Source organism: Trachypithecus francoisi, unplaced genomic scaffold, assembly GCF_009764315.1.
Source record: "Trachypithecus francoisi isolate TF-2019V2 unplaced genomic scaffold, Tfra_2.0 Lachesis_group4, whole genome shotgun sequence".
Classification (NCBI taxonomy): Eukaryota; Metazoa; Chordata; class Mammalia; order Primates; family Cercopithecidae; genus Trachypithecus; species Trachypithecus francoisi.
In genome coordinates this window covers 27,522,656-27,547,820 of record NW_022681469.1, presented here as the reverse complement: position 1 = coordinate 27,547,820, position 25,165 = coordinate 27,522,656, and the positions used below count along the sequence as shown (strand labels likewise).

The 25,165-nt window shown below is 35.2% G+C and overlaps 1 protein-coding gene across 4 annotated transcripts in view; it reads left to right on the top strand.

The window, feature by feature from the left end:
- Window positions 1–25,165, top strand: part of MKLN1 (muskelin 1) — a 392,713-nt gene that overhangs the window by 326,132 nt on the left and 41,416 nt on the right. For all 4 annotated transcript variants that reach the window (XM_033194309.1, XM_033194310.1, XM_033194311.1 and 1 more), the window contains 3 exons: window positions 6,000–6,212; window positions 11,887–12,108; window positions 16,118–16,247. In XM_033194309.1, the coding sequence (XP_033050200.1) occupies window positions 6,000–6,212; window positions 11,887–12,108; window positions 16,118–16,247 (565 nt within the window). The remainder of the gene's footprint in view (window positions 1–5,999; window positions 6,213–11,886; window positions 12,109–16,117; window positions 16,248–25,165) is intronic.

Below are 25,165 nucleotides of genomic sequence, written 5' to 3'. Positions count from 1 at the left end.
TGTGTTTTTGAAAGAAAGTAGTATTTTAATAGCCTTTTCAAATAATTGCATATGTTCTTTTTTGATTCCATATCTCAAATTGACAAGTGTTTTTTTCTTAAAGATAGTTGCAATATAGACTCTGAAACCATACCAGCTAACTTTTTGCATTGTTATGTTAAAATCCATTGATCTGTTTTGCTCTTTGGATCTTTTACCTATGAATATATGTTTATCCATGTGTTGGTCACTTGAAAAATATTGGTTCCATGAGTTATGCACATCTTCCAAAGATTGGTTTTTGGGATACTGTATTACAAAATATGCCACATTTGTTAACATCACTGTCAGTCTCATTAGAGTCTTTTAAGTATTGGGAAGGTGTCAAGATCACAGTGGCAGATCGATTTTCAATAATTCGAATTTTTGCTTGAAAACATGCGTTAGAATACTGACAGCAAATTTTGTTGATTTTTTTTCTTCAAGATGGATGCGCTGCTTCCTTCACTTTTGAGAAAATGTCTGCCATAATGTCCAAATAACCATAGTTTGATCATTATTTGTTCTTTCAAGTAAATATATAGTATGCTGTGGAAAAAGCAACTGCCATCAATTCACAGCTCAAACAATTACAAAGGTGTTTTTTCCTGTGATAACCATGCTAAGTCAAGTGGCTTTTTTTTTTTTTTTTTTTGAGACGGAGTCTCACTCTGTCGCCAGGCTGGAGTACAGTGGTGCGATCTTGGCTCACTGCAACCTCCACCTCCCGGGTTCAAGCAATTCTCCTGCCTCAGCCTCAGCCTCCTGAGTAGTTGGGATTACAGGCGCCTGCCACAATGCCTGGCTAATTTTTGTATTTTTAGTACAGACGGGGTTTCATCATGTTGGCCAGGATGGTCTTGGTCTCTTGACCTCGTAATCCACCCGCCTCGGCCTCTGAAAGTGCTGGGATTACAGGCGTGAGCCACCGCGCCTGGCCCTCAAGTGGCATTTTTGTAGTTTTCTAAATCTCTTTAATGTTTGGCTCAATAAAAGACATCTGGATTCATATGCTTCTTTATTCAGTTGCTGTATCGGAAAGTCATGTAGCCTCCGGATATGTTCACATCCACTCAGAATAAGAGTGAAAAGACAAATTTTTTTGTTAGTATTGTTGTAAAAATAACTTTGACCTTATAGATTCCCTTGAAGTACCTTGGAGACCCCAGACCACACTGAGAACTGCTGCTTTAATCTAATCCACAGTTCCTATTCAGATATAGACTGTTATCCAATAATGCCCCAGTAATGTTCTTTATAGGCATCCCTTGTCACTCTGCAACCCCAGCCCAGAATTTAGACCATGATCATGTATTGCTTTTTGGTGTCGTGCTTCTTTAGTCATCTTTAGTCTAGAATAGTTCCCTAAATTTCTTTGTCTTTCTTGACTTTGATGATTTTTAAAGAGTACAGGGCAGTTATTTTTTAGAATATCCTTCAGCTGGGTATGTATGTTTTCTTAGGATTGGATTTAGATGATATATTTTTAGCAAGAATAACCCATAGATCATATTAGCATCTCCTCATTATATCATATCAGGAGACACATTATGTCAGTTTATCTCATACTAGCTTCAATCACTTGGTTAAGGGGATGCCCACCAGATTTGTCTAATTTATAATTAACAAGTAATTTATAGGGAGACGTTTCAAGATTATGAAAATATGCTGTTACTCATCAAACTCTCACCCTTTTATCATCCATTAATGAAACTTAAAACTTTTCCCAAAATGGTTATACCATTTTATACTTTGCCTGTAATGTATTAGATTTCTGGTTATTCCCTATCTTCTTGGCTCATTGATTTGCTTTGGCACCTTGGCCAAAAATCAATTGATCATGTAAGTATACGTCTCTTCTTGGACTCTATTCTGTTCTATTATATTTTGGTCTCTTCTTAATCAGTATGACACTCCTTCGATTACTGTAGCTTTATAGTAGTACCTTTATAGTAATTCATGAAGTTAGGTAATATATAAATTTTAGAATCATCAATTTCTGAAACTGTTGGGATTATGATGGGAATATGATAAATTATATATTAATTTGGAGCAAATTGGTGGGTTTTATTTTGTTGTTTGATTTTTTTTTTTTTTTTTTTTTTTGAGACAGTTTTGTTCTTGTTGCCTAGGCTGGAGTGCAATGATGTGATCTCGGCTCACTGCAACCTCCTTCTCCCAGGTTCAAGTGACTCTCCTACTTCAGCCTCCCAAGTAGCTGGGATTACAGGCACCCGCCTGGCTAATTTTTGTATTTTTAGTAGAGGAGAGGTTTCACCATGTTGGCCAGGCTGGTCTCGAAATCCTGACCTCAGGTGATCCACCTACCTCAGCTTCTTAAAATGCTGAGATTATAGGCATGAGCACCTGCGCCCGGCTGCAAATTGGTGTTTTAATGATATTGAATCTTTCTACTCCATGAACATGGTTTAGTCTCCATTTATTTTAGTCTTCATTATCTCTCAGCACTCTTAAAAGTTTTCCATTTAAGAGGTCTGTGATATTTTAGTTAACTTGATATCAATGTATTTTGCTTTTTGTGCTGTTTTAATGGAATTTAAAAATTTTTATTTTCCATTTGTTGGTTGGTAATATAGAGGAATACAATTGGTTTGTTAATATTGCCTTCGTATCATGTCACTTTATTAAGTCTACTTATTTCTAATAGCTTCTTTTTTATTTCTTAGAGTATTTTAAAGAAGCAGTCATTTTTCTTCTTTCTGTTCTCTTTTCCATCTTTATTTTATTTTATTTTATTTTTTATTTGAGACAGAGTCTTTCTCTGTTGCCCATGCTGGAGTGCAGTGACATGATCATGGCTTGCTGCAGCCTCGACCTTCTGGGCTCAAGCAATCCTTCCACCTCAGTCTCTACAGTAGCTGGTACCACAGGCGCGTGCCTCCGTGCCCAGCTAATTTTTGAATTATGTATAGAGATAGGGTCTCTGTATGTTGAACATACAGAGGAGTCTTGAACTACTGAACTCAACGAATCCTCCCACCTTGGCCTCCCAAAGTGCTGGGATTACAGGCATTAGCCACCAGGCCCAACCTTTATTTTATTTTTTAATGCCTTCCTTATTGCACTGACTTGAACTTCCAGAGCAATGTTAAATATAAGTAGTGAGAAAAGACATCCCTGTCTTGTTTCATAGCTAAGCAGGAGAATATTCAGTATGTCATTAAGAAAAATTAAATTTTACATTTTCTTACATCTGCTATCAGATTGAAAGTCTTTCTATTCCTGTTTTGCTATGAGTTTTGATCATGAATAGATAAATTTTACCAAATGCTCTTTTACATATGTATTGATATACTTGTGTTTTTTCTTCTTTATTAATTTAATGTGGCAGATTATCCTGATTGATTTTCAGATGTAAAATCAACTTTACATTCCTGAGATAAATACCTTTTTGTTGTAAAATATTCTTTTCATATATTGCTCCTGCTGTTTGGTAATATTTTGTTAAAGATTGGTTTTGTCTGTGTTCATATGGGGTCCTAGCCACCTGTAAATGATTTATCCACCTCTTCCCCATTTCTTCTTCCTTCTTCCCCTTCTCTTCCTTCTCCTTTGTAGTATTGTTGTTTGGTTTCAGTGTTATGTTGGCCTCATAAAATAAGCTAGGAATGGAAGAGAATGTGGATAAACAGTAGAGTTTTTCTTTTTCCCCGTTTTCTGAAAAATTTTGTCTAAAACTGATACCGTTTTTTCCTTAAGTGCTTGATACAATTTACCAGTGTAGATGTATGGGCAATAATGAATTCAGTTTTTCAGTATGTATAGTTACTTCAGGTTTTCCTCTTTCATTTCATGTTATCTTGGTAAGTTAGGTTTTTTAAGGAATTATGTCTGTTTTATCTACTTTGTCAGATTTTACCTCTGTTTTTGATAATATTCTCTCTTTTTTCATTTCTAGGAAGTCTGTAGTGTTAATCTTGCTTTCATTTCTGATACTGGCAATTTGTATTTTCCCTCCTTTGTAAAAAATTAGTCTGCCAGTGATTTATAATTCTATCAGTCTTTCAAAGAACCAACTTTGTTAATTTTCTCTATTTTTTTCATGTTTTCTAGTCTATTGATTTATCTTTATTTCTTTTTTCTTGGCATATAATTTGATCATCATTTTAATATTATTTGTGCTTATTTAGTTGAAGCAAGGAGTTCTATTATTCTCTTATTAAAATTTCAAGTTTTACACTCTATGCATTATGGCATAGATTTATTATATGTTACTTCATCTTTGTTTTTGAGATTATTTATGGAGGAAATCCTTTCTTAAATAAAATTTTCACCTTATTTGCTGAAGGTATTCTTTGACAAAAATATTTTAAAATAAGTTTAAAAATAATAGTATGAATATTAAAGTGTACATTTACATCAACTTCATTGTCAGAATACTGTTCTTCCTGCCTAATATTCCTTCATTTCACTTAATTAATACTGCTAGATTACTCTTCTTAGAATATTGCCTTTTATGTTGTATCTTGCTTTAGAAACCACCAGTAGTTCTTTATTGACTGCAAGATCATAAACTGTGTCCTCTGTCATCAGGCTTCCTATGTCCACTTTATACATCAATTCTGTTATTTCTGCAGCAATAATTCTTCATCTCAGTCATAACTGCATACACTGTTTTAACAAGTATATTTTTGCCTTTGTTTCTCTTCTAGAAAAAATAATCTGAAATTGTGAAAGAGCCCAGTTTTTGGCTGTCGTACACAAGGGCGTAGATTTGCTATCTTACTTCCTAGTTTTGTGACAGTGAACTCTGTGAAATGGTGATAATAATTCCATACGGGGTTGTTATAAGGATTAAATGGAACACACACATACACAGTAATAGTGTAAACAGAACTTCGGAGTTGTTTAACAAACATTAGTTTCCTTTCCTTTCCCCCTTTCAACTAATTAAACCCTGTGCAAATGAAGTTCTTTTTTCCCCCATGAATCCTTTTGACTATACTACAATATGTTTTATGTTTTATCGGGTCCTGTGATACAAGTGATACCAGCTAACTAATTTATTGATAAATACTATTCTTAATATTATTCCCTATGTATTTACTGTAGCTGTGCTGTTTATTCAATCAGGAAAATTAATTTTACAATGCAAAGGATGGATAAAGAAGTCATAGACTTGGATTCTTATTAGTTTCTGTCACTAGCATATTAAAGGTATCATCCCGGTCTTAATATTTTCTTGCTAGGGTTGTATTTTCTCATCTTTAAAAGGAGAAAACTAAACTAGAGATTTTATTTTTTTTTTATTATACTCTAAGTTCTAGGGTACATGTGCACAATGTGCAGGTTTGATAGGTGAGTATACATGTGCCATGTTGGTTTGCTGCACCCATCAACTCATCATTTACATTAGGTATTTCTCCTAATGCTATCCCTACTCCTGCCGCCCATCCCCTGGCAGTCCCTGGTGTGTAATGTTCCCCACCCTGTATCCAAGTGATTAAACTGGAGATTTTATTGATGTTTCTTCTGATTTTGAAATTCACTGATTCTAAATATTCTTGGAGTACCTCTTTTGTGCTAGAGTCTGATGAGAAATACAAAAATGTCCATAAAGACCAAACATGTCTTAAAGTAGATTGTCATGTAATAGGGAATTGAACTCTGTGCACAAATGACTAAAATGCAGTGCAGTATATGGTAGAAACCATATAGATGTTATAAACAGAGTGCCATAAGCTGCAGTGTAGTTCATTTCATCTTTCGTGGTAGATTTTAAGCATTTCTAAGGTAAGATTTATGTCTCCTACTGCTTACTGCTTTTGCTTTTCTTTAGAGAGTTAAGCCTAGTGTTGGACTCATATTGGTTGACTTGATGTGAGTTTCTGAGAAACCTTTTAATGAAAGGCAATAAAAAAGGGCATTTAATTTGTCTTTTGTTTGTTCTTTGATTTTTTTTGTTTTTTTTTTTTTTGCTCTTTCATTTGTTTATTTATTTTCTCTCTCTCTCTCTACAGAATGGTCCTAGTGCCAGATCGTGTCATAAAATGTGCATTGACATTCAACGGAGGCAAATCTATACATTGGGGCGTTATTTGGATTCCTCTGTGAGGAACAGCAAATCTCTGAAAAGTGACTTCTATCGTTATGACATTGATACAAACACGTGGATGTTACTAAGTGAGGATACTGCTGCTGATGGAGGGCCGAAATTGGTGTTTGATCATCAGGTTTGATGCACAGTTAAATACATGATGGAATTAATCAGTGCTTAGTGATTCTTGCAATTAGAGTTTATGTTAGATGTTATGCTGAGTTGTCTAGTAGTGCTTCCATGACAAATACCTATGATAGATAATAATAATTGTTGTTTCAGTAGGTATAAAGTTATTCTTTAAATTTTTTTCTCTTGTTTGTTGCAGGGCAAAATACAAAAATCTCAGGACATATATTGTTGATTTATAGAAACTTTAGAGAGTAGATGGAGTAATATTAGGAAAAACACATTTAGTTTTATAATGCATATGCATAAATCATAACAATAGCAACTTACTCTTTTAATTATATTTCTTATTCTACATTCCTATAAGAAATGGAAAATCGCTTTATAATGAACTAGCTGAAATCTAGAGCTTTTCTTCCAGTTAGAGTGAAATATATTTTGTTTATAGTCACAAAAGTTTATAAACCTGGAGACGAATTTGACATACTAAATTAAACTCAGCACCAGTAGAAATTATACAATAATGTTGTTGACTAGAAGACTGAAGATAGCCTCATTGTAAGCCATTTTAATATTAATATGCATGTAGCTCTCATTAGCCCCATCATTGTCTTTATCATTGTTACCTGTCTTTGAATACTTATTCCATAGAAAGTCAATGTAGGTCAAAAAAGGCAGTAACCATTTTGAATTCTATAAGCAAGTTTTTACCTGGCTCAACCCACATCCCAAGTTTTTTTTTTTTTGATGTATTGAGGAGAAAAAGACTTTAAAAATCTATAACTCTCTGTTGATGAACATAAATTGTCTAGTATTCGGGAAATGGGAGGTGGTGCTAGAATTATGACAAAACCTAGGTGAGACCTAAAATCTTATCTAGGAATCAGAACCCAGGGTCTTTGTTTATTGTGTATTTATAGATTTTTGTTAATTCTTTGCTTTTAAACTATCCTATTGCCATATTTCTATTAACATATAATTGTTATAGGAGAGTGGTAAGGAGAGGAAGAGTGAGTTATGCCTATCAAGTTAAGTGGTAGGTAGAAAATCAGAACTAGTATTCTTCGAAATACTCCCCAGCTTAAATTTGGAACTTCTGTTGGCTCTATTTAACTGAGTTCCACAAAGCTATGCACATCCCTGCTGACACCCTCAATGTTCTTCATGTGGAAAATAAGCATGCCAAGAAAAGTTAGGCTGGTTCTGATTACTTTTAGAAACATCAGCAGATGGGAGGGGGGAGGGATTGCATTGGGAGTTATACCTGATATAAATGACGAATTGATGGGTGCTGACGAGTTGATGGGTGCAGTACACCAACATGGCACAAGTATACATATGTAACAAACCTGCACGTTACGCACATGTACCCTAGAACTTAAAGTATAATAAAAAAAGAAACATCAGCAGATAATATTGTTAGGGAACAATTTCTTCTCTTGTTCCCAAATGTTTATGTATTTCTGTTACAAAAGATGCTGATGTCTTTTTTTTTTTAACAGGTTGAAAAAAAGAATAGCTTAGGAGTAGCATGTAGAGAGTTCTTGGGTGTGGCCTTTGTTTCTCTTGACTTTTATAAAATAGGATGTTTCTTGGAAGCTGGGTGCTGTTAAATAATGTGTGGTTTTCAACTGATTAAGTGGTATAGCAGAACACTGGGGGTGAAGAAACAAGGATTTCAGTACTAATTCAGCCAACAGCCAGCCCTGTAACAGTAAGCAAGTAATCTGTATACTCCTGCATTTTGCTATTCTATTTTATACAAATAAAGCTATAAGTTAGAACTTACACTTGTAGTGTTTATGACACTCCAAAAATAGCTTGTGGTGTTCATGACAATTTAGGATTTAACACTTAATGTTCAAATTTGATAAAAATATGAGAAAGCTATACGATACAAACATGCCTAAAAGCTATTTGCCATTTTTAATTTTAACATATTTAAAAAATAAAATTAAAGACTTCTGGATTTCTTAAGAACATAGTGGCAGTTTAGTTCTCAAGCTTTCCTTGATATTGCTTTGTGTGGTTTTCCAGGAATAATGGTAATCAAGCAAAAAGATTTAAACACACACACATTCTCTCTCTTAGCAAAATCAAGAGCCAGAGTAAACCTACAACTCCCAATGCCTTGTAAGTTTAACCAAAAACAACTGAAATACTCAGAACTTTTGTTGAAGTCCACAACAGTATAATAGGGAGGCCTGGGAAAGCAGAGGGAGCCTAGCAGTTGTATATCAGAGTGAGAAGTGTCAGGGACAGGGCACAGATTGCACCCAGGGCAGCCACTGGAAGAATCAGTGAATTAACATGTGTAAAGTACCCAGAAAGATCCAGAGGTGATATATGTCAGAAAGCACTATTTTGTAAAAGTGAAGGAAACACAGTGGGAATGATGGCTCCTTTTGCAATGACCAGTAAGAAATTTGGGGAGCTCAAAGCTTGAAATCAACCCTGTAAGCCAGATGAGAGTCATAGAATTAGAGAAGATATGGCTTCACCAGAAGTGCCATATTTTGAAGGAACCATTCAGTTCAGTAGCAACAGAGGAAGGAGTTCTTGAGCAAGAATATCTACCTTCCACAGAAATCCTCTGTAAAGTCATCTGGTCCAGGGAAATTCAACTCAATTATATATGAAAAACTAAAAAGCAACAAATAACAAAGCTTTAGAGAGACATTCTAAAGAAAAACAATAAAAAGAAAAATAACAGTAAATGAAAGTTATATCCCAGTATATTGCCCCTTTCAGAAATGAAGACTTATCTACAAAGAGCGTAAAGAAGGATAGGTAATGATCATACAGCATAGGAATAAGATAAAACAAAGAGGTAAAAATGATTAACCGGGGAAGGTAGGCAGAGGAGAGCCAACATATATGTAATTGGAGACTTTAAAGAAGAAAACCAAAACCATGAAAAAAACAAATATTTATCAATTGAATTCAAGAACATTTTCCTGAAGAAAGATTTTACTCCACATATCAAATGGGCATACTATATTCAGAAAAAGTTGACCCAAATACTTAACTCTAAGACATATATTAATAACATTGACTGTAAAAGATAAGAGATCATTTTATAGCAAGTAGACAAAATGATCAAGTCACCTATAAGAGAACTAAAATGAGACCGGTATCAGATTTCTCTACATCTCCTTGCAATGCCAGGAGATAATAGAGCAACATCTAGAAGACATTCAAGAAAAGACAGTGTGAGCCAAGAAATTTATATCTAGCCAAACTGTCCTTCAAGTGTAATCACTTTTTGTGGAAATTACTAGAAAATGGAAAATGAGCTAGCCAAGAAGTAGCAGGAAGAACTTCAGTTGAAGAATTGAAGATCTCAGCTCATTGATATTCTCACTGGGTCATGAGGCATTTTTGGAGGTTTGTAGAAGGGAAGGTGGTAGGTTGGGTAACACTGGATACTTAGAAGGCTTTATAGCAGTATCTTCAAATTTTGTGAGGAGAAGATTATTTTGAACCCAACCAAACCCTTACCAATCTTGTATTCCTGTGATAGGGTAAAATAAAGTCATTCTCAGATTCAAAAAATAATTTTTCCCAGGAAAATAAGTGGTTATCCACTATTTGTTTGATTTTAAAAATTAAATATCTAACCCCCGACATAATAAATGAATGGTCTTTAAACTTTTGGCTTTAAAGATGTTTTTTAAGTCTTTGATGGAAAAGACATTATCATACAGAGTTCAATAAGTTACTAGCTTTTCAGAAATTTTTTCGGAAAGTAAAAATGACAAAACAAATCAAAAGAGTGGAAATCAAATATTAAAAGGTTTCTTGGTTTAGACTGGTGTCCTAGGAAGAACTACCAAGATAAGGATGTTTATACTTCAGCCCTGCAAACAAATGAGAGTAAGCTACATCAAAATTAAGCTTGAATATCCTCAAAAAGAAAGAAACTCTCTTTGTAGCCATACAAAGTAGAAATGTAGGGGGTTGGTAACAAGGATTGGCCATTAGTATGAATCTGTGAGTTAATAAAAAATGGAAATAAACTCATTTAATGTGAGTCCCTAAAGATTTTCAGCATAGTTCCCAGATATTTGTAGTGATTGAGTCTGAAGTACTTCAGCAAGGGAAATGTGACCCAGCTCCAATGGAGCCCTCAACGGAGGCAGTAGTTGGTTGGGGCCAAACTGGGTTGTCTTCAGCAATGTGCTGATTTTAACTATATGGTCATTTAAAAAATAGGAATACTTTCTGTGGTATGCCAGACATCTTTGTTTTTCAACCGTATTTACCAAGATTTCACCCTTGGGGAATAGATTTGCATCTTAATTTATAGAAGTCTTTGAGAAACCTGGGAAATAGCTAATGAGGTAGATCTTTTTAGGGGTAGATAAAAATTAGAAGATGTTAGAATCTTTTCTTTTTAATAATAATAACCTCAATTTTTTAAAACCTTTAAAATTATGAAAATAGCCAGGCACGGTAGCTCATGCCTGTAATCCCAGAACTTTGGGAAGCCGAGGCGGGCGGATCACCTGAGTTTGGGAGTTCAAGACCAGCCCGACCAAATGGAGTAACACTGTCTCTACTAAAAATGCAGTATTATACTGGCATGGTGGCATATGCGGGTAATCCCAGCTACCCAGGAGGCTGAGGCAGGAGAATTGCTTGAACCTGGGAGGCAGAGGTTGCGGTGAGCCGAGCTCATGCTGTTGCACTCTAGCCTGGGCAACAAGAGCGAAACTGTCTCGGGGGAAGAAAAAAAAAAAATATATATATATATGAAAATAGCCTTTTATTTAAAAAAATATAAAAATACATAAGTAGCAGAAGTAATTTGGTAGGAGAATTGAATATCAAATGTTTAGTTTTTTTTTTTTTAGCAAAACATAGATGTTTTGTGTACACAATTTATTCTTTATATAAATGCCACTTATGTTCAACAGCTAATTCCCAACTTGGATTTATGTATTATTTGAAACAGAATTTGATTCTTACTGTCTCATGACAAATGGCTGTTTTCTCATACATTTTTATGAAAAGCTACAATCTTGAGTTGGAAGAACGGAAGAATAAAGCTTGACTTTTAAACATGAAGTGTATAGCTTAATTCAAAGAAAATTAAATTAATAGTGCTATGTTAAAAGCAGATAGAGTTCTTTATAATGTAGAAGTCAGTCTGAAGACTTGATTGTTGTAAATGTCTTTTTGTTTGTTTGTTCTACTGTTTTGTAATAATTTGAAGGGTTTTATAAAAATAAATGCAGAGAGATGAATGTAGCTGTACCACTCTTATTTGCGTATCTGATCGCTTAATAAATGGTAGTAATATTAATAGGATGCTTGCCTAGAATGAAAGGGAATTTTAGTAAGGAGAGTATGGTCACTATTCACCCGCAGTATGATAAGTATTCACTCTTATGTATAAATCAACACCTCATGTATCATTGGTTGATATTGGTAAAAATTATGCAGTTTCAAGAAAACAGAAAGCTCTTTATCCCAACGTGTTTTTACTCTCACTGGGAAAAATGGCAACTTGAAAAAGTATTTAGAAACTTGCATATAATAATCGGGGTGGTATTTAGTGTCATTAGGGACAAAGTTTAGTTTTTTTTGAGAATGTAAAACTGTACATGTTGGTTTTGTTTTAGCACATATGACAGGAACAAACTAAAACTATTCAATCTGTTGCCTTGTTCTGATAGATGTGTATGGACTCAGAAAAACATATGATCTACACTTTTGGTGGTAGAATTTTGACTTGTAATGGCAGCGTAGATGACAGCAGAGCCAGTGAACCACAATTCAGTGGCTTATTTGCTTTCAACTGTCAATGTCAAACCTGGAAACTTCTTCGAGAGGACTCCTGTAATGCTGGGCCTGAGGACATCCAGTCTCGAATAGGACACTGCATGCTATTCCACTCAGTAAGAATATTCCGTACATTGCGTAAATGTTATTTTATCATGTATACCTAGATAGGAAAAGAAGTGGTGAAATCTAATTCTTCAGGAAGCGATAAAAACTTTTCTTTAGAAATAAATGATTAGTGTAGCAATGACAGAGAAAGACAAAACTTCTTTAACAGTGAACTGTTGGCTAATTATGAGACTCTTCCCATCAGCCTGGTAATTCCTAAGTAGTTATTACCTGACTACTAATCTAGGCAATCTTACGACTAATTTCACTGCTTAAATCGATTTTGTAGCTTTGTTCCTTTCTTAAGTCTTTCCACTTACTAATTTCTCTTAGTAATTAGAAGGACAATTTCTTTCTCTCTTCTTATTTTCCCTTCTGCTATTCTCCATTAAGTACAAAGAATTTAAGATTTGATTTTATAGAATTAGAATTTACATGTATCAGCACTGGTCAGGCACAGTGGATTACTTGAGGCCAGAAGTTCGAGACCAGCCTGGCCAACATGGCAAAACCCCATCTTTAGTAAAAATACAAAAATTAGCCTGGCATGGTGACCTGTGCCTGTAGTCCCAGCTACTTGGGAGGCTGAGGTGGGAGAATGGCTTGAACCCAGAAGGCAAAAGCTGCAGCAGTGAGCCAAGATCATGCCATTGCACTCCACCCTGGGTAACAGAGCAAGATTCTGTCTCAATAATAATAATTATAATAATAATAATAAATGTATCAGCAAAACCAACATACAGACTTTTTTTTTTAACCTTTTCAGATGTTTTAATGAAATCTTGGTCTTCTTTCTGTGAACACAGCTTTAAAACAATATCATGGAATATTTTAAACATGTTCTTTAACATGTATTTTAAACATGTTTTTCTTTGTACAAAGTGGAGAGGATAATATAATTAATAATACATTTTTGTGTGTTCATTTGTTAGTTTCAGCAGTCATCAATAATTGCTCATTTTTCATACAACTATTCCACTTTAATTTCATTCATTTTCTTGATGTTTCTTTGATTTTTAAGTTTATTCTTAAATTTTACTGTGCTGGAGTATATTTAAAATTTTTATTCCTTTCTTGTTACAGCACCTGCTGTAGTGTTTTAAAGCAGATCCCAGATACTGTATCATTATACTTGTAAATACTACTATAGTGTATAATTGTAACAGATAAGGGCTTTTTAAAAACATAATTACAGTTGGGTGTGTTGGTGCACACCTGTGGTCCCAGCTACCCAGGAGGCTGAGGATTGCTGGAGCCCAGTTCTGGGCCACATTGCACTGTGCTTAATCAGTTGTTCATACTAAGTTTGGCATCAGTATGGTTACCTCCCAGACCGAGGGACCAGTATGTTGCTTAAGTAGAGGTGAATTGGCTAGGTCAGAAACAGAACAGGTCAAAACTCCCATGCTGATCAATAGTGCGATCGCTCCTGTAATAGCCACTGTGCTCCAGCCTGGACAATATAGCAAGACACTCTCTCTTAAAAAAAAAAAAGAAAAGAAAAGAAAACATAATTGTAGTATCATTATCAACCAAAATAAAAGCAGTTCTTTAATATCATTTAATATTCTGTGTTCTTTTTTTCTAATATACTGAAAAATATCTTTATTTGGTTGGTTTGTTTAAGTCAAGATTCAAAAAAGGTATTTTGCATTTGGTTGTTATGTCTCATACATTTTTTAAAAAATTGTAATAGTACTCTTTCCTCCTATTCCCGCCCACATACAACCCACTAAGCGAGACATTTGTGCTCTAGAATCTCCCACATTTCCAGTTTTGATTTTGATTTTATCTTTGTAGTGTAATTCAATGTGTTCCTCTTTCATATTTCCTATAAACTGGTCATTGCACTCAAGGCTTGATTTTAGATTCACTCTCTTTTTTGGCGGCTGGGGAGAATGTGCAAGAATACTTCATAGACACTCTGATTGCAAAATATAAAGAGGCATTTAATAAGTGGTTGTCATGCTTTCGATGATGTTAATAGGTTGGGTGTTATTAGCCTGACTGATCAATCATAAAGTTTTCTTTCAAACTTGTGCCTAATGGTTTTTGTAGCCTTTCATTGCCTAAATTTCGTTAGGATGTGTAATATGGTGATTTTTCTAATGATGTCATTTCCTCTGCATTTATTAAGTGTGTGATTCTCCTAATATGGAGGGGGAAAAAAAAAACTTCCTCTCATTAACTTTTTGGTTACCCTGAAATGTAAAGCATACTGAATAGGCAGTATAAATGTTTGATTGTTTTCCTTTATTGTTTTTCATATTAATGAGTTAACTTTGAGGCTCCAAAGCTAACCAATGATAAGTGTACAGAAATTTTATTATGAAGTATTTTACATATTGATGTATTTCTATCCAGTGCTGTCATTCTTCTTCTTTTATTTTGAGACAGAGTTTTGTTTTTGTTGCCCAGGCTGGAGTGCAGTGGTGCAGTCTTGGCTCACTGCAACCTCAGCCTCCCAATTTCAAGCGATTCTTCTGCCTCAGCCTCCCAAGTAGCTGGGATTACAGGCATGCACCACCACGCCCAGCTAACTTTTTGTATTTAGTAGAGACAGAGTTTCACCATGTTGGCCAGGCTGGTCTCGAACTCCTGACCTCAGGTGATCCACCTGCCTCTGCCTCCTAAAGTGCTGGGATTACAGGCATGAACCACTGTACCTGGCTACTTTCTTGATGCTCAAATTTTTCTCTTTGGCTAGTAGGAGCACCTCCACCACCACCACATATTTATGTATCTTTTTTTGTAAGAGAAAAATTAAATCATGAGTTCATACTGATTTGTCTAATTCAAATAAAATATTTTTTATCTTAATGTCTTCTGTTTTGTAACTTTATAGCTTTTCTTTTTTTTAGAGATAGGGTCTTGCTCTGCCACCCTGGCTGGAGTGCAGATCATAGCTCACTGCAGCCTTGAGTGTCAGGGCTCAAATGATCCTCTCACCTTAACCTCCCAAGTAGCTAAAACTACAGGTGTGTACCACCACACCTGGGTTTGTTGTTTTTGTTGTAGTAGTAGTAGTAGTAGTAGTAGAAGTAGAAGAAGTACAAGTAGTAGAAGAAGTAGAAGTAGAAGTAGAAGAAGAAGTAGAAGAAGTAGAGACAGGGCCTTGCTGTGTTACCCAGGCTGGTCTCAAGCAATCGTCCCACCTTGGCCTGCCCAAATGCTAGGACTACAGGTGTGAGCCCACCATGCCTGGCCTATTTTTGTGTCTTTTAAGGTTAAAATCCTGCTTCATAACATTACTTGCTTTGTCTGTCTATAATAGCTTTCACAGTAAAAAAGCTAACAACAGAATCACTGAGTGCTGTTTAACGTTGGTTTCTGATTATTTTTCTGTTTAGGATTTAGACTTCTAGGGATGGGTAGTCAAAAGGTATGTTTAAAATCACTAGAAATACTGCTTCTCTATGTGAGTATATTTTTGTGTACAGATAGGTTTATTTGTTGTTGGATTTTTTTTGCCCAAATTTTAGATTTTTTTTTAGTTAATTTTGTCTTCTAATTAAATAAAAGCATATACATGGTTCTAAAGTCAAAACCGTATGTCAAGGTATTTTTGGAGAGGTCTTCCTTCTGTATTCCTGCCACTATAGGTAACTGTCTTTATTAGGTTTTGGTTTATCCTTCCTTTGTTTTTGAAAAAAAGAAGAAATCTCTACTCTCGCTTGCGTGCTCTCTCTCTCTCACTTCCCCCCCTCTCACTTTCTCTTTCCCTCTCTCCCTCTCTTTTTGTCTCATACACGGATATTCCTTCTCCATTCCTACACAAAGGAAGAAGGAACCTGAATATATCATTCTGCACCTTGCTTTTCTTCTTTAACAGGATGTCCTAGAGATTACCTTTTAGCAATATGTAGAGAGCTTCCTCTTTCCCTTTTATTCCAGCTCCATTGGGATCTATTGTAAAATTATACTTTTGTAGAGGTTTAAATTTTTAAAGGATCATTCTGAGTTCTTCATGGAAGTGACAAGTTTCTCCTTTCTTCTTTTTTTTTTCTTCTTTTTCAGAAAAATCGTTGCTTATATGTATTTGGTGGCCAGCGATCAAAGACCTATTTGAATGATTTCTTTAGTTATGATGTGGACTCTGATCATGTAGACATAATATCAGATGGCACCAAGAAAGACTCTGGGATGGGTAAGGGCATTGAGTGATTTCTTCTCTCATGTCTTAACTACTTTAGGTAGAAAACTACAATTCATTCTCTTTTCTTTCTAATCATTTTTCACCCTTTCTTTATTTCCTTAATTGAGTAATTCTGAGTAAGAGAAAGAAAATTCTACCAGCTTATTCAGTTCTATCTATTTTTAAATATGTGAATTACTATTTCCTTCGAGGAGAAAGTATGTGAATTTCTAAATGAATTGTTTGTATGTGTGCTTGTTGAGGGCTGGGGGGCGGGTTGCAAGAATCAATAGCTTAAAAACTTTTTATTCTGTGTTTGCTAATTTTTTTCGTCTTCTGTTTTCACTGTAGTGATCTTTATATTAGGCAGTAGCATAGTAGGGTGTGTGTCTTAAGCGGGGAACTTCATGGGATTGGTAACACCTTGTAAATTTAAAAGCTCAGCATCCAAGAGGTTATTAGTAATGGAATGGCTGGTTTGCTTAGATTATGCATATTGCCCTGGCATAATTATTAATAGTGCTCCATTCATTTTCAAAAGTGTCCTGTTTTGATCATTTACAGTTACCCTGCATAGTAGTTGCTTTGCCTGTGATTATTGTACATAAAAGAGTGACTTTGATTAAGGTGCAACGGTTTAAAATGCTAATTTGAACAATAGGGTGAGAAATTAGATCAGCTTGCTTTTCTTTTTAGCTTTTGCTTATAAATTGGTGTTTTTATTAATGACTCATTTGCAAAATGTGGATAAAAGCACCTGTTTCACAGACATTGTTTCTGGATATTGTATTGATTAATACAAGCTTCCTCTAAAACAAAAACAACAAAAATATTTTTTAATTAAAATCATTGTTCACATTTAAGAAGAAAAACTTGTTTAAAAACAAACAAACAAAAAAATAGGCAGGGCACAGTCGTATATGCCTGTAATTCCAGCTAGTCCACAGACTGACATGGGAAGATTGCTTGAATCTAGGAGTTCAGGACCAGCCTGAGCAACAAAGCAAGACCCTGTCTCTACAAAAAGGAGGTTTCCAGATAAAAGTAGACTCAGTAGATATGCTAAGCATTTGGAAGAAAAATCTGTTGATGAGTATAAATAGCATCTAATGTGAAAAATGAAGGATAGGGACACAACAGGAAAAGCGAAACTTTTATTAAAAAGGAGACATTATCACAGTAAATTTCTCGGCTTTATTTCCCTAATCATAATGCAGAACTACAGTCAGTTTAACCGAAAATTGGGATGAAATTTATTGGGAAGATAGTGTAAGTGTAGTAAACATCTTCATCTATTACAACAGGAAATCAGTAGGTAATGTCTAAAATAGCAGCTTAGCATATGATTTAGAAATATGGACCTAAATAGGTAATAACATTATTTACCCTATCTAGAATTGTCTTATTTACTCATTTATTTACTGTTACCATAGGAGAATGTAGAGCTATATGATTTAATCTTTGACTTTCTCTGGCTTTTAAGAGTTATTCTAACTTACCATTAAAATTACTAGGAGGAATGTCTGTTCATATCCTTTGCCCACTTTTTGATGGGGTTGTTTGTTTTTTTCTTGTATATTTGTTTGAGTTCTTTGTAGATTCTAGACATTAGCCTTTTGTCAGATGAGTAGATTGCAAAAATTTTCTCCCATTCTGTAGGTTGCCTGTTCACTCTGATGGTAGTTTCTTTTGCTGTGCAGAAGCTCTTTAGTTTAATTAGATCCCATTTGTCGATTTTGGCTTTTGCTGCCATTGCTTTTGGTGTTTTAGACATGAAGTCCTTGCCCATGCCTATGTCCTGAATGGTACTACCTAGGTTTTCTTCTAGGGTTTTTATGGTATTAGGTCTAACATTTAAGTCTCTAATCCATCTTGAATTAATCTTCGTATAAGGAGTAAGGAAAGGATCCAGTTTCAGCTTTCTACTTATGGCTAGCCAATTTTCCCAGCACCATTTATTAAATAGGGAATCCTTTCCCCATTTCTTGTTTCTCTCAGGTTTGTCAAAGATGAGATGGCTGTAGAAGACATTCATACAGCCAACAGACACATGAAAAAATGCTCATCATCACTCGCCATCAGAGAAATGCAAATCAAAACCACAGTGAGATACCATCTCACACCAGTTAGAATGGCAGTCATTCAAAAGTCAGGAAACAACAGGTGTTGGAGAGGATGTGGAGAAATAGGAACACTTTTACACTGTTGGTGGGATTGTAAACTAGTTCAACCATTATGGAAAACAGTATGGCGATTCCTCAAGGATCTAGAACTAGATGTACCATATGACCCAGCCATCCCACTACTGGGTATATACCCAAAGGATTATAAATTACTCTACTACAAAGACACATGCACACGTATGTTTATTGCGGCACTATTCACAATAGCAAAGACTTGGAATCAACCCAAATGTCCATCTGTGACAGACTGGATTAAGAAAATGTGGCACATACACACCATGGAATACTATGCAGCCATCAAAAAGGATGAGTTTGCGTCCTTTGTAGGGACATGGATGCAGCTGGAAACCATCATTCTTAGCAAACTATCACAAGAAGAGAAAACCAAACACCACATGTTCTCACTCATAGGTGGGAACTGAACAATGAGATCACTTGGACTCGGGAAGGGGAACATCACACACCGGGGCCTATCTTGGGGAGGGGGGAGGGAGGAGGGATTGCATTGGGAGTTATACCTGATATAAATGATGAATTGATGGGTGCTGACGAGTTGATGGGTGCGGCACACCAACATGGCACAAGTATACATATGTAACAAACCTGCACGCTATGCACATGTACCCTAGAACTTAAAGTATAATAATAATAAAAAAAAATAACTAGGAGGGACAGACGCAGTGACTCATGTCTTTAATCCCAGTACTTTGGGAGGCTAAGGTGAGAGGATTGCTTGAGCCCAGGAGTTTGAGACTAGCCTGGGCAGCATAGTTAGCCCTCATCTCTATAAAATAAAAATAAAATAGCAGGAGAGAGGTAATACTCCTTCTACAATCCTAAGATGACTCTCCCCGAAAAAGGTAGTGAAGATACTAATTGATATGACAAATAATGTGTTGAAAATTATGATATGCTGACTCAGTGCTAGACTATGGACACAGTGGAACAAGGCAATCACAGTCTCTCAAAGTGCTTATGATCTAGCTAGTAGGTAATATATTCCAATGGATAATAATTACTACTCTTTATTTAGACCCTACCGTATACCAGAATATCTTTAATTGGTGGTATTATTCTAATATACAAGATGAGAACAGTTATACAACTAGATAATGATAAAGCTGGGATTTAGAAGTTTGAGTGCAAGGAAGGTGTTTCTGCCATGGTAATAAACTACTGCCCAAGATTAAAAGAAAAAAGTGGCAGCCGGGCGAGGTGGCTCACACCTGTAATCCCAGTACTTTGGGAGGCCAAGGCAAGCGGATCACGAGGTCAGGAGATCGAGACCATCCTGGCCAACATGGTGAAACCCCATCTCTTACTAAAAATACAAAAAAATTAGCCGGGCATGGTGGCGGGCACCTGTAGTCCCAGCTACTCAGAAGGCTGAGGCAGGAGAATGGCATGAACCTGGGAGGCAGAGCTTGCAGTGAGCCGAGATCATGCCACTGCACTTCAGCCTGGGCAACAGAGCCTGGGCGACAAAGCGAGACTCTGTCTCAAAAAAAAAAAAAGTGGCAAAGAATGATAGTGACAGAGAACTAGTAAAATAATAATTCACCCTGACAAGTAGGCTTTAATGACTGTCATTCAAAAACAATTTTTAATGAGTTAAAACTATGTAATAATGTATAATATTGACACTTATTCTTCAATCATGGGTATGACTAGCTTTAGAGAAGTGTGGCAATTATTCTTTTTATTCAATTTTGTTGTGGTCATAAGAGTAAAAATATGCTCATTGTAGAGAATTTGAAAAATAAAGAAGATGCAAAAAGGAAAATATATCAAACTGTCCAGAGATAGCTTGTTAAAATTTTGATATATTTCTGTCTAGTCTTTTTAAAACTTATTTATCGTATAAAAGTTGTCACAAGTTTATATTCTATTTTTAAATTTACATTGTGATTTTTTTCCATTATGGTTTTATTAATGTGAACTGGAGATACTATTTTAAAAGACAAATGGATTCATTCTTTAATTACTGCTATAATCAATTTTTCTAAAATCAGAATCACCATTTTTTACTGTATATGTTCAGTGTATTTACACAACTGAATTTTCCCACAGTGCAAATAAATTCATTAATAATATTTGTTGACCACCTACTAGCATCTAAGTTTGTCCCTCTTCCTTCCTCCTTCCCTCCCCACTTGGTTCATTGTCTTCTGTAGGCCCAATATTATTTTAGGCACTTGGGATTTATCTATGGACCTGGAGGATCCTTTCCCTCAGAGGACTCACATTCTAGTGGAGAGAGACCTGCAGTTGTGTTCTAAGTACTGTGAAGAAAATACACTGGATGCTGTGATAATGAGTAACAGGGGAGGTCTCATTTAGACAGAGTAGATTGGGAAACCACCTCTGAGGAGGTAATCTTTAAGATTTAAGATGAAAAGTAGAGAATTAGGAAGAACCATGTGAAGAACCGAGAGAAGAACAAGTACAGAGTTCCCAAAGCAGTAAGGAACCTGGGGTGTTCGGAAATAGTGGGACTGGTACGAATTGAGGATGGGGAAAGTTGGTATGAAACTAGGTTAGAGCTACAGAGATAAGAGTCGCAGTATTTAGTGCCTTGTTACAAATGCAAGGAGTTTGGATTTTTTTTTCCAAATAAAATAGGAGATAATTCAAAGGTTTAATATCAGTGTCTTGATCTGATTTAAGTTTTGAAAATACCACTTCTTTGTCTAGGTGTACATTTTCCAAGTGGTTAATTTTGACAATATTCCTGTGAGTTGCATTGTTCAAAGGCTTGTTGAGTGAGGATTTTTATGGCAGGGGTTGAGCATCTGGTTAGAATTACTTCGAAAAATTTCTCACCTAAAACTGTTGCAGTTATACTTAGAATTGAGGAACCTCAGTGGCTCTGTTAGCATATTAGAGTGAAATGGAAATTATTCTCTTTTTTTCTGTTTCCCCCCCATCTCTGCCTCTCTCACTTTATTCCTTTTCGCTCCTTTCCATTCGTTTTCCCATGTCCCTCTTACTCCTCCCCCAACTTTCTCTCTCCTAGAGGATTCTAAAATGCAGCTGGGATTGAGAACCACTGTTCTAGCTCTCCAGAGTCTATTTCAGTCCTTAGTTAATCTTAGGCAAGTTACCTAATGTCTCAGCTTTTGCTTCCACATTTGTAAATGGCCCAAATTAGATTTTAAGGAAAATACTGTCTCTGTTCATGGCTACTCTAGGAGTAGAGATGGGTTAACCCTCTAGTTTTGGCTGGTGTTACTGTTGGGTGCCTTAAATTTTCACAAAAAGATGTTAGTACTACCCTCAGGTTCACTAATCTAGCCAGTTAACATCAAGTCATACCAGTTTTGCCTCATCTCTCCATTCCCATTGCTGCTTCACTATGAACTAGTTTGGGCTAACATCACCTATTTGGCCTCTGTCTCTCGACTTCCTCTCCCTATGTACCCTCCCTGCACCCCATTCTCCACACTGCAAGCAGAATACAGCTATTCTGTGTTACCAGTAAAGAATAGAACCATATGCCTTAACATTTATACAGCAGATATTTTTTGGTCACCTACTACGTGCCAGACAATAAGCTATGCGCTAGGAGTACAACTGTGAATGAGGGCCCTATCTTCATGGAGTTACGGTTGTACATGGAGAGGAAAAATAAAGTGACAACCTTACCTTTAGATTAGTGCTAATGAAGAAAATAACATATTTTTAAGAATATAAACCTGGTGGGTGTTCTTCCTCACTTTAAATCTTTTAATGGTTTCTCCCTGCCCTCAGGATAAGTCTAAACTTAACGTAATTCACAGACACTTTTATGATGTGCCCCAGTTTAGTTCTGCAGTCCTATTCTTGGTATCTGTACACTTCTTGCCACCAACTCTCTGTTTCATGACCACCGAATATTAAATCTTTATAGATAGTGTGTTTTACTTGCCTTTGAGACTTGCCCATGCTATTCCTCCTACCTGAATCACTTTCCTCTCACCTCCAAAATCTAGCTAACTTGTACTGCTTACCTCTCAGATCTGAGCTTGTAGATCGTTGTCTCCCAAAATTCTCTAATGCCTTAAGCCCAGGTTAGAAATTTAAAAACATGTGGCTCTAGCCATCATTGTTAACACAATTCTAGGTATTCATCTGGCTGTATAAAATCTTGACTGTGCTTTTCAAAACCTGTACAAACATCAGCTGAAATAGACTTTGTTCACGATTTCTTAAAGAGCATTCAGTGGTTTCAGTACTCTAGATCTCCTAAAAGTCTTTTACTGAACTAAGTTAGACTGTTCAAAAAACCTCACATCAGAACCATGGTATATTATATTGCCCTCCCATAGAATTACTTTTACCTCACTTTCAAAAAGTACATTTTTTTCTCTCTTACTAGATTATTGTAAGCCATGAAAAGTACTTTTAAGAAGGTGGAATACTATTTAAATTCCCACATTTTAAAATATTCTTAGAAAACACCAATTTTATCCATTATGTAGATGCTCTGTAGCTTATTAATCATTCTGTTGTTTGTTAACTGTTGTTCTAAAGATTTTTTTACTACAGTTAATTACTGTAATTTGAGATGGACTTAACATATAATTACTGTGTTTATCTGTGATTCAGTAATGTGGCTTATTTGATTAAAATTGTATTTACAATGTGAGTATCAAATGGGATTGTTTGAGCTCATAGAATAAATTTGTTTGAACTATTGAGATCACCGAGGTGGTATAGCTAATAGTAAAATTACTACTGTTTATGTAATTCTGTATTGTCAGATACTCTAAAATCTTAAATTGTTGCTCTTTATAATTATCTAAATGTACCATCTTAGATTTAACATCTAAAGATCTGAAGCAACTTTAATTCCTATTTTTAAACTACAGTGTAACAATTTTATGCTCTCTTCAGAAGAAAATTATAATTTAAATCAATGGATTGGCAGCTGCTTTAAGGGATTTATTAGCATTGTGTCTAACACATACATAATTACATCAAAATTCAGCATATCTAAAATTTGAGTTTATTTCTGAGAAACTTTTGGCAATAAGACTGTGAACACAAGGGGTTTAGCAGATTACCCATATGTAAGCTCTGTATTTAACACTAATTGAAACGTATGTGTGGAAGATGATCTGTCACACCACCAGAGTTTTGTAGTTTGCTATAGAAATTCAGTCTGCTATAGTAAGAGTACTTTCTCCTGTTCATATTCATTCAAGTAAGAAACATATATTGAACCTTCTTCATTTGTCAAATGCTAAGTCAAGTATTGGTAATACTGAGCTCTTACAACCTGATCCTTGTTCTTTAGTAGTTACGTATTTAGTTGTTTTGATCTTTAAATCCTGTCCACTCTGTTTTCCCACATCTGCCATTTTTTGTTCCATCCTGTTCTAACCATCATAGCAGATTGGTACAATTGAAAGAATAGCAAATTGAGAATCGGAAGACTTGGTCTCTCTTTGTCTGGGTCTGTCACTCAGCCCTCTGCAATTCTAGAAAAATTACATAACTTCTCTGAACCTGATTATCATCTGAAAATGAGGGGATTGGACCAGTTGATCATAAGACCTCATCTATCTCCAAAATTTTGAAAATTAAATTTCATTCCCTTCTGCTGTTATCAGGCTGTGAAACTAAGATATGAGGACTATGTGAGTTATGTCTACAGAACTTGATTTATCTATAAATAAATTTTAATGAAAACCTTAAAAGCAAAATCATACTGATTTTCATTTCGGCCCTAGGAATGTGCTTATTGTGCTTACTGACATTTTAAAAAATTAGTATAGTCATAACTCCTTATGTTTCTGATCCTTTTATACTTTTACCAATTAAATGAGTAAAGCCAAACCAGCAACACAGAGAAGATTTTGAAGCTAATGATTTGCTGTCATTAGCTGTCATAAGCAGGTATCTTACATTCTGGTTGAAATGTATTTGGTTCAGCCTTTTTTTTTTTTTTTTTAAATAGTACTTTATCATTATCTGTTAAAATACAAAAAATATGTTTTTTTGACTAAGCATTTTACAAAACCCAGGAACTTTTCCTACTCATATACTTTTATACATAGATTAGTTACTGAACTAGAAAATGGTAGCGCTTATTTTCAACATAACTAGGCTTCATTGCTGTCAGTTTAGTATCTTTTGTATTTGGTGTATCTACTCTTTTAGTGGAGTATTACTTTTTTCCCTGTCAAAATTATTGGTAATAATAACTTTCCCTAATTTCCCCCTTCCACTCTCCCATGGGTGTTTTTGCTAGTTACAAGCTTACAAAAGTATTTTATATTTTTAGATATGAAATTTAGGTTACTTGATAGTAAATGAGAATTAAAGTTCACATGTAAAAACCAACATGCGAGAACACTAACAACAATTTTGAAAATGAAAGTTAATGAAGTAGTACTGGCACTACCAGTTATTTATAAAGCTACACTTTAGTACAGATTAATGGGATGAAATAGAACAGTTAGTATAAAAATGTCCCCAAATACATATGAGAATTTAGTATATGGTAAAGTTGGCATTTCCAGTCAGAGAGGGAGAATAGATTAAACAATATATGACATGGAGACATTGCTTAAGATTGGCAGTATTTTTAAAAAAGGAAAATCTGACTCCAGCCTGGGCAACAGCAAGACTCTTTCTCTTTGAATAAGTAAGTAAATAAATAAATAAAATATGAATGAATGGGAAAATCTGGATCCCTACTTGACTTTTGTATATCAAAGAAAAGTCTAGGTGAACTTAGGTTTCATACTTAAGAAATAAAAT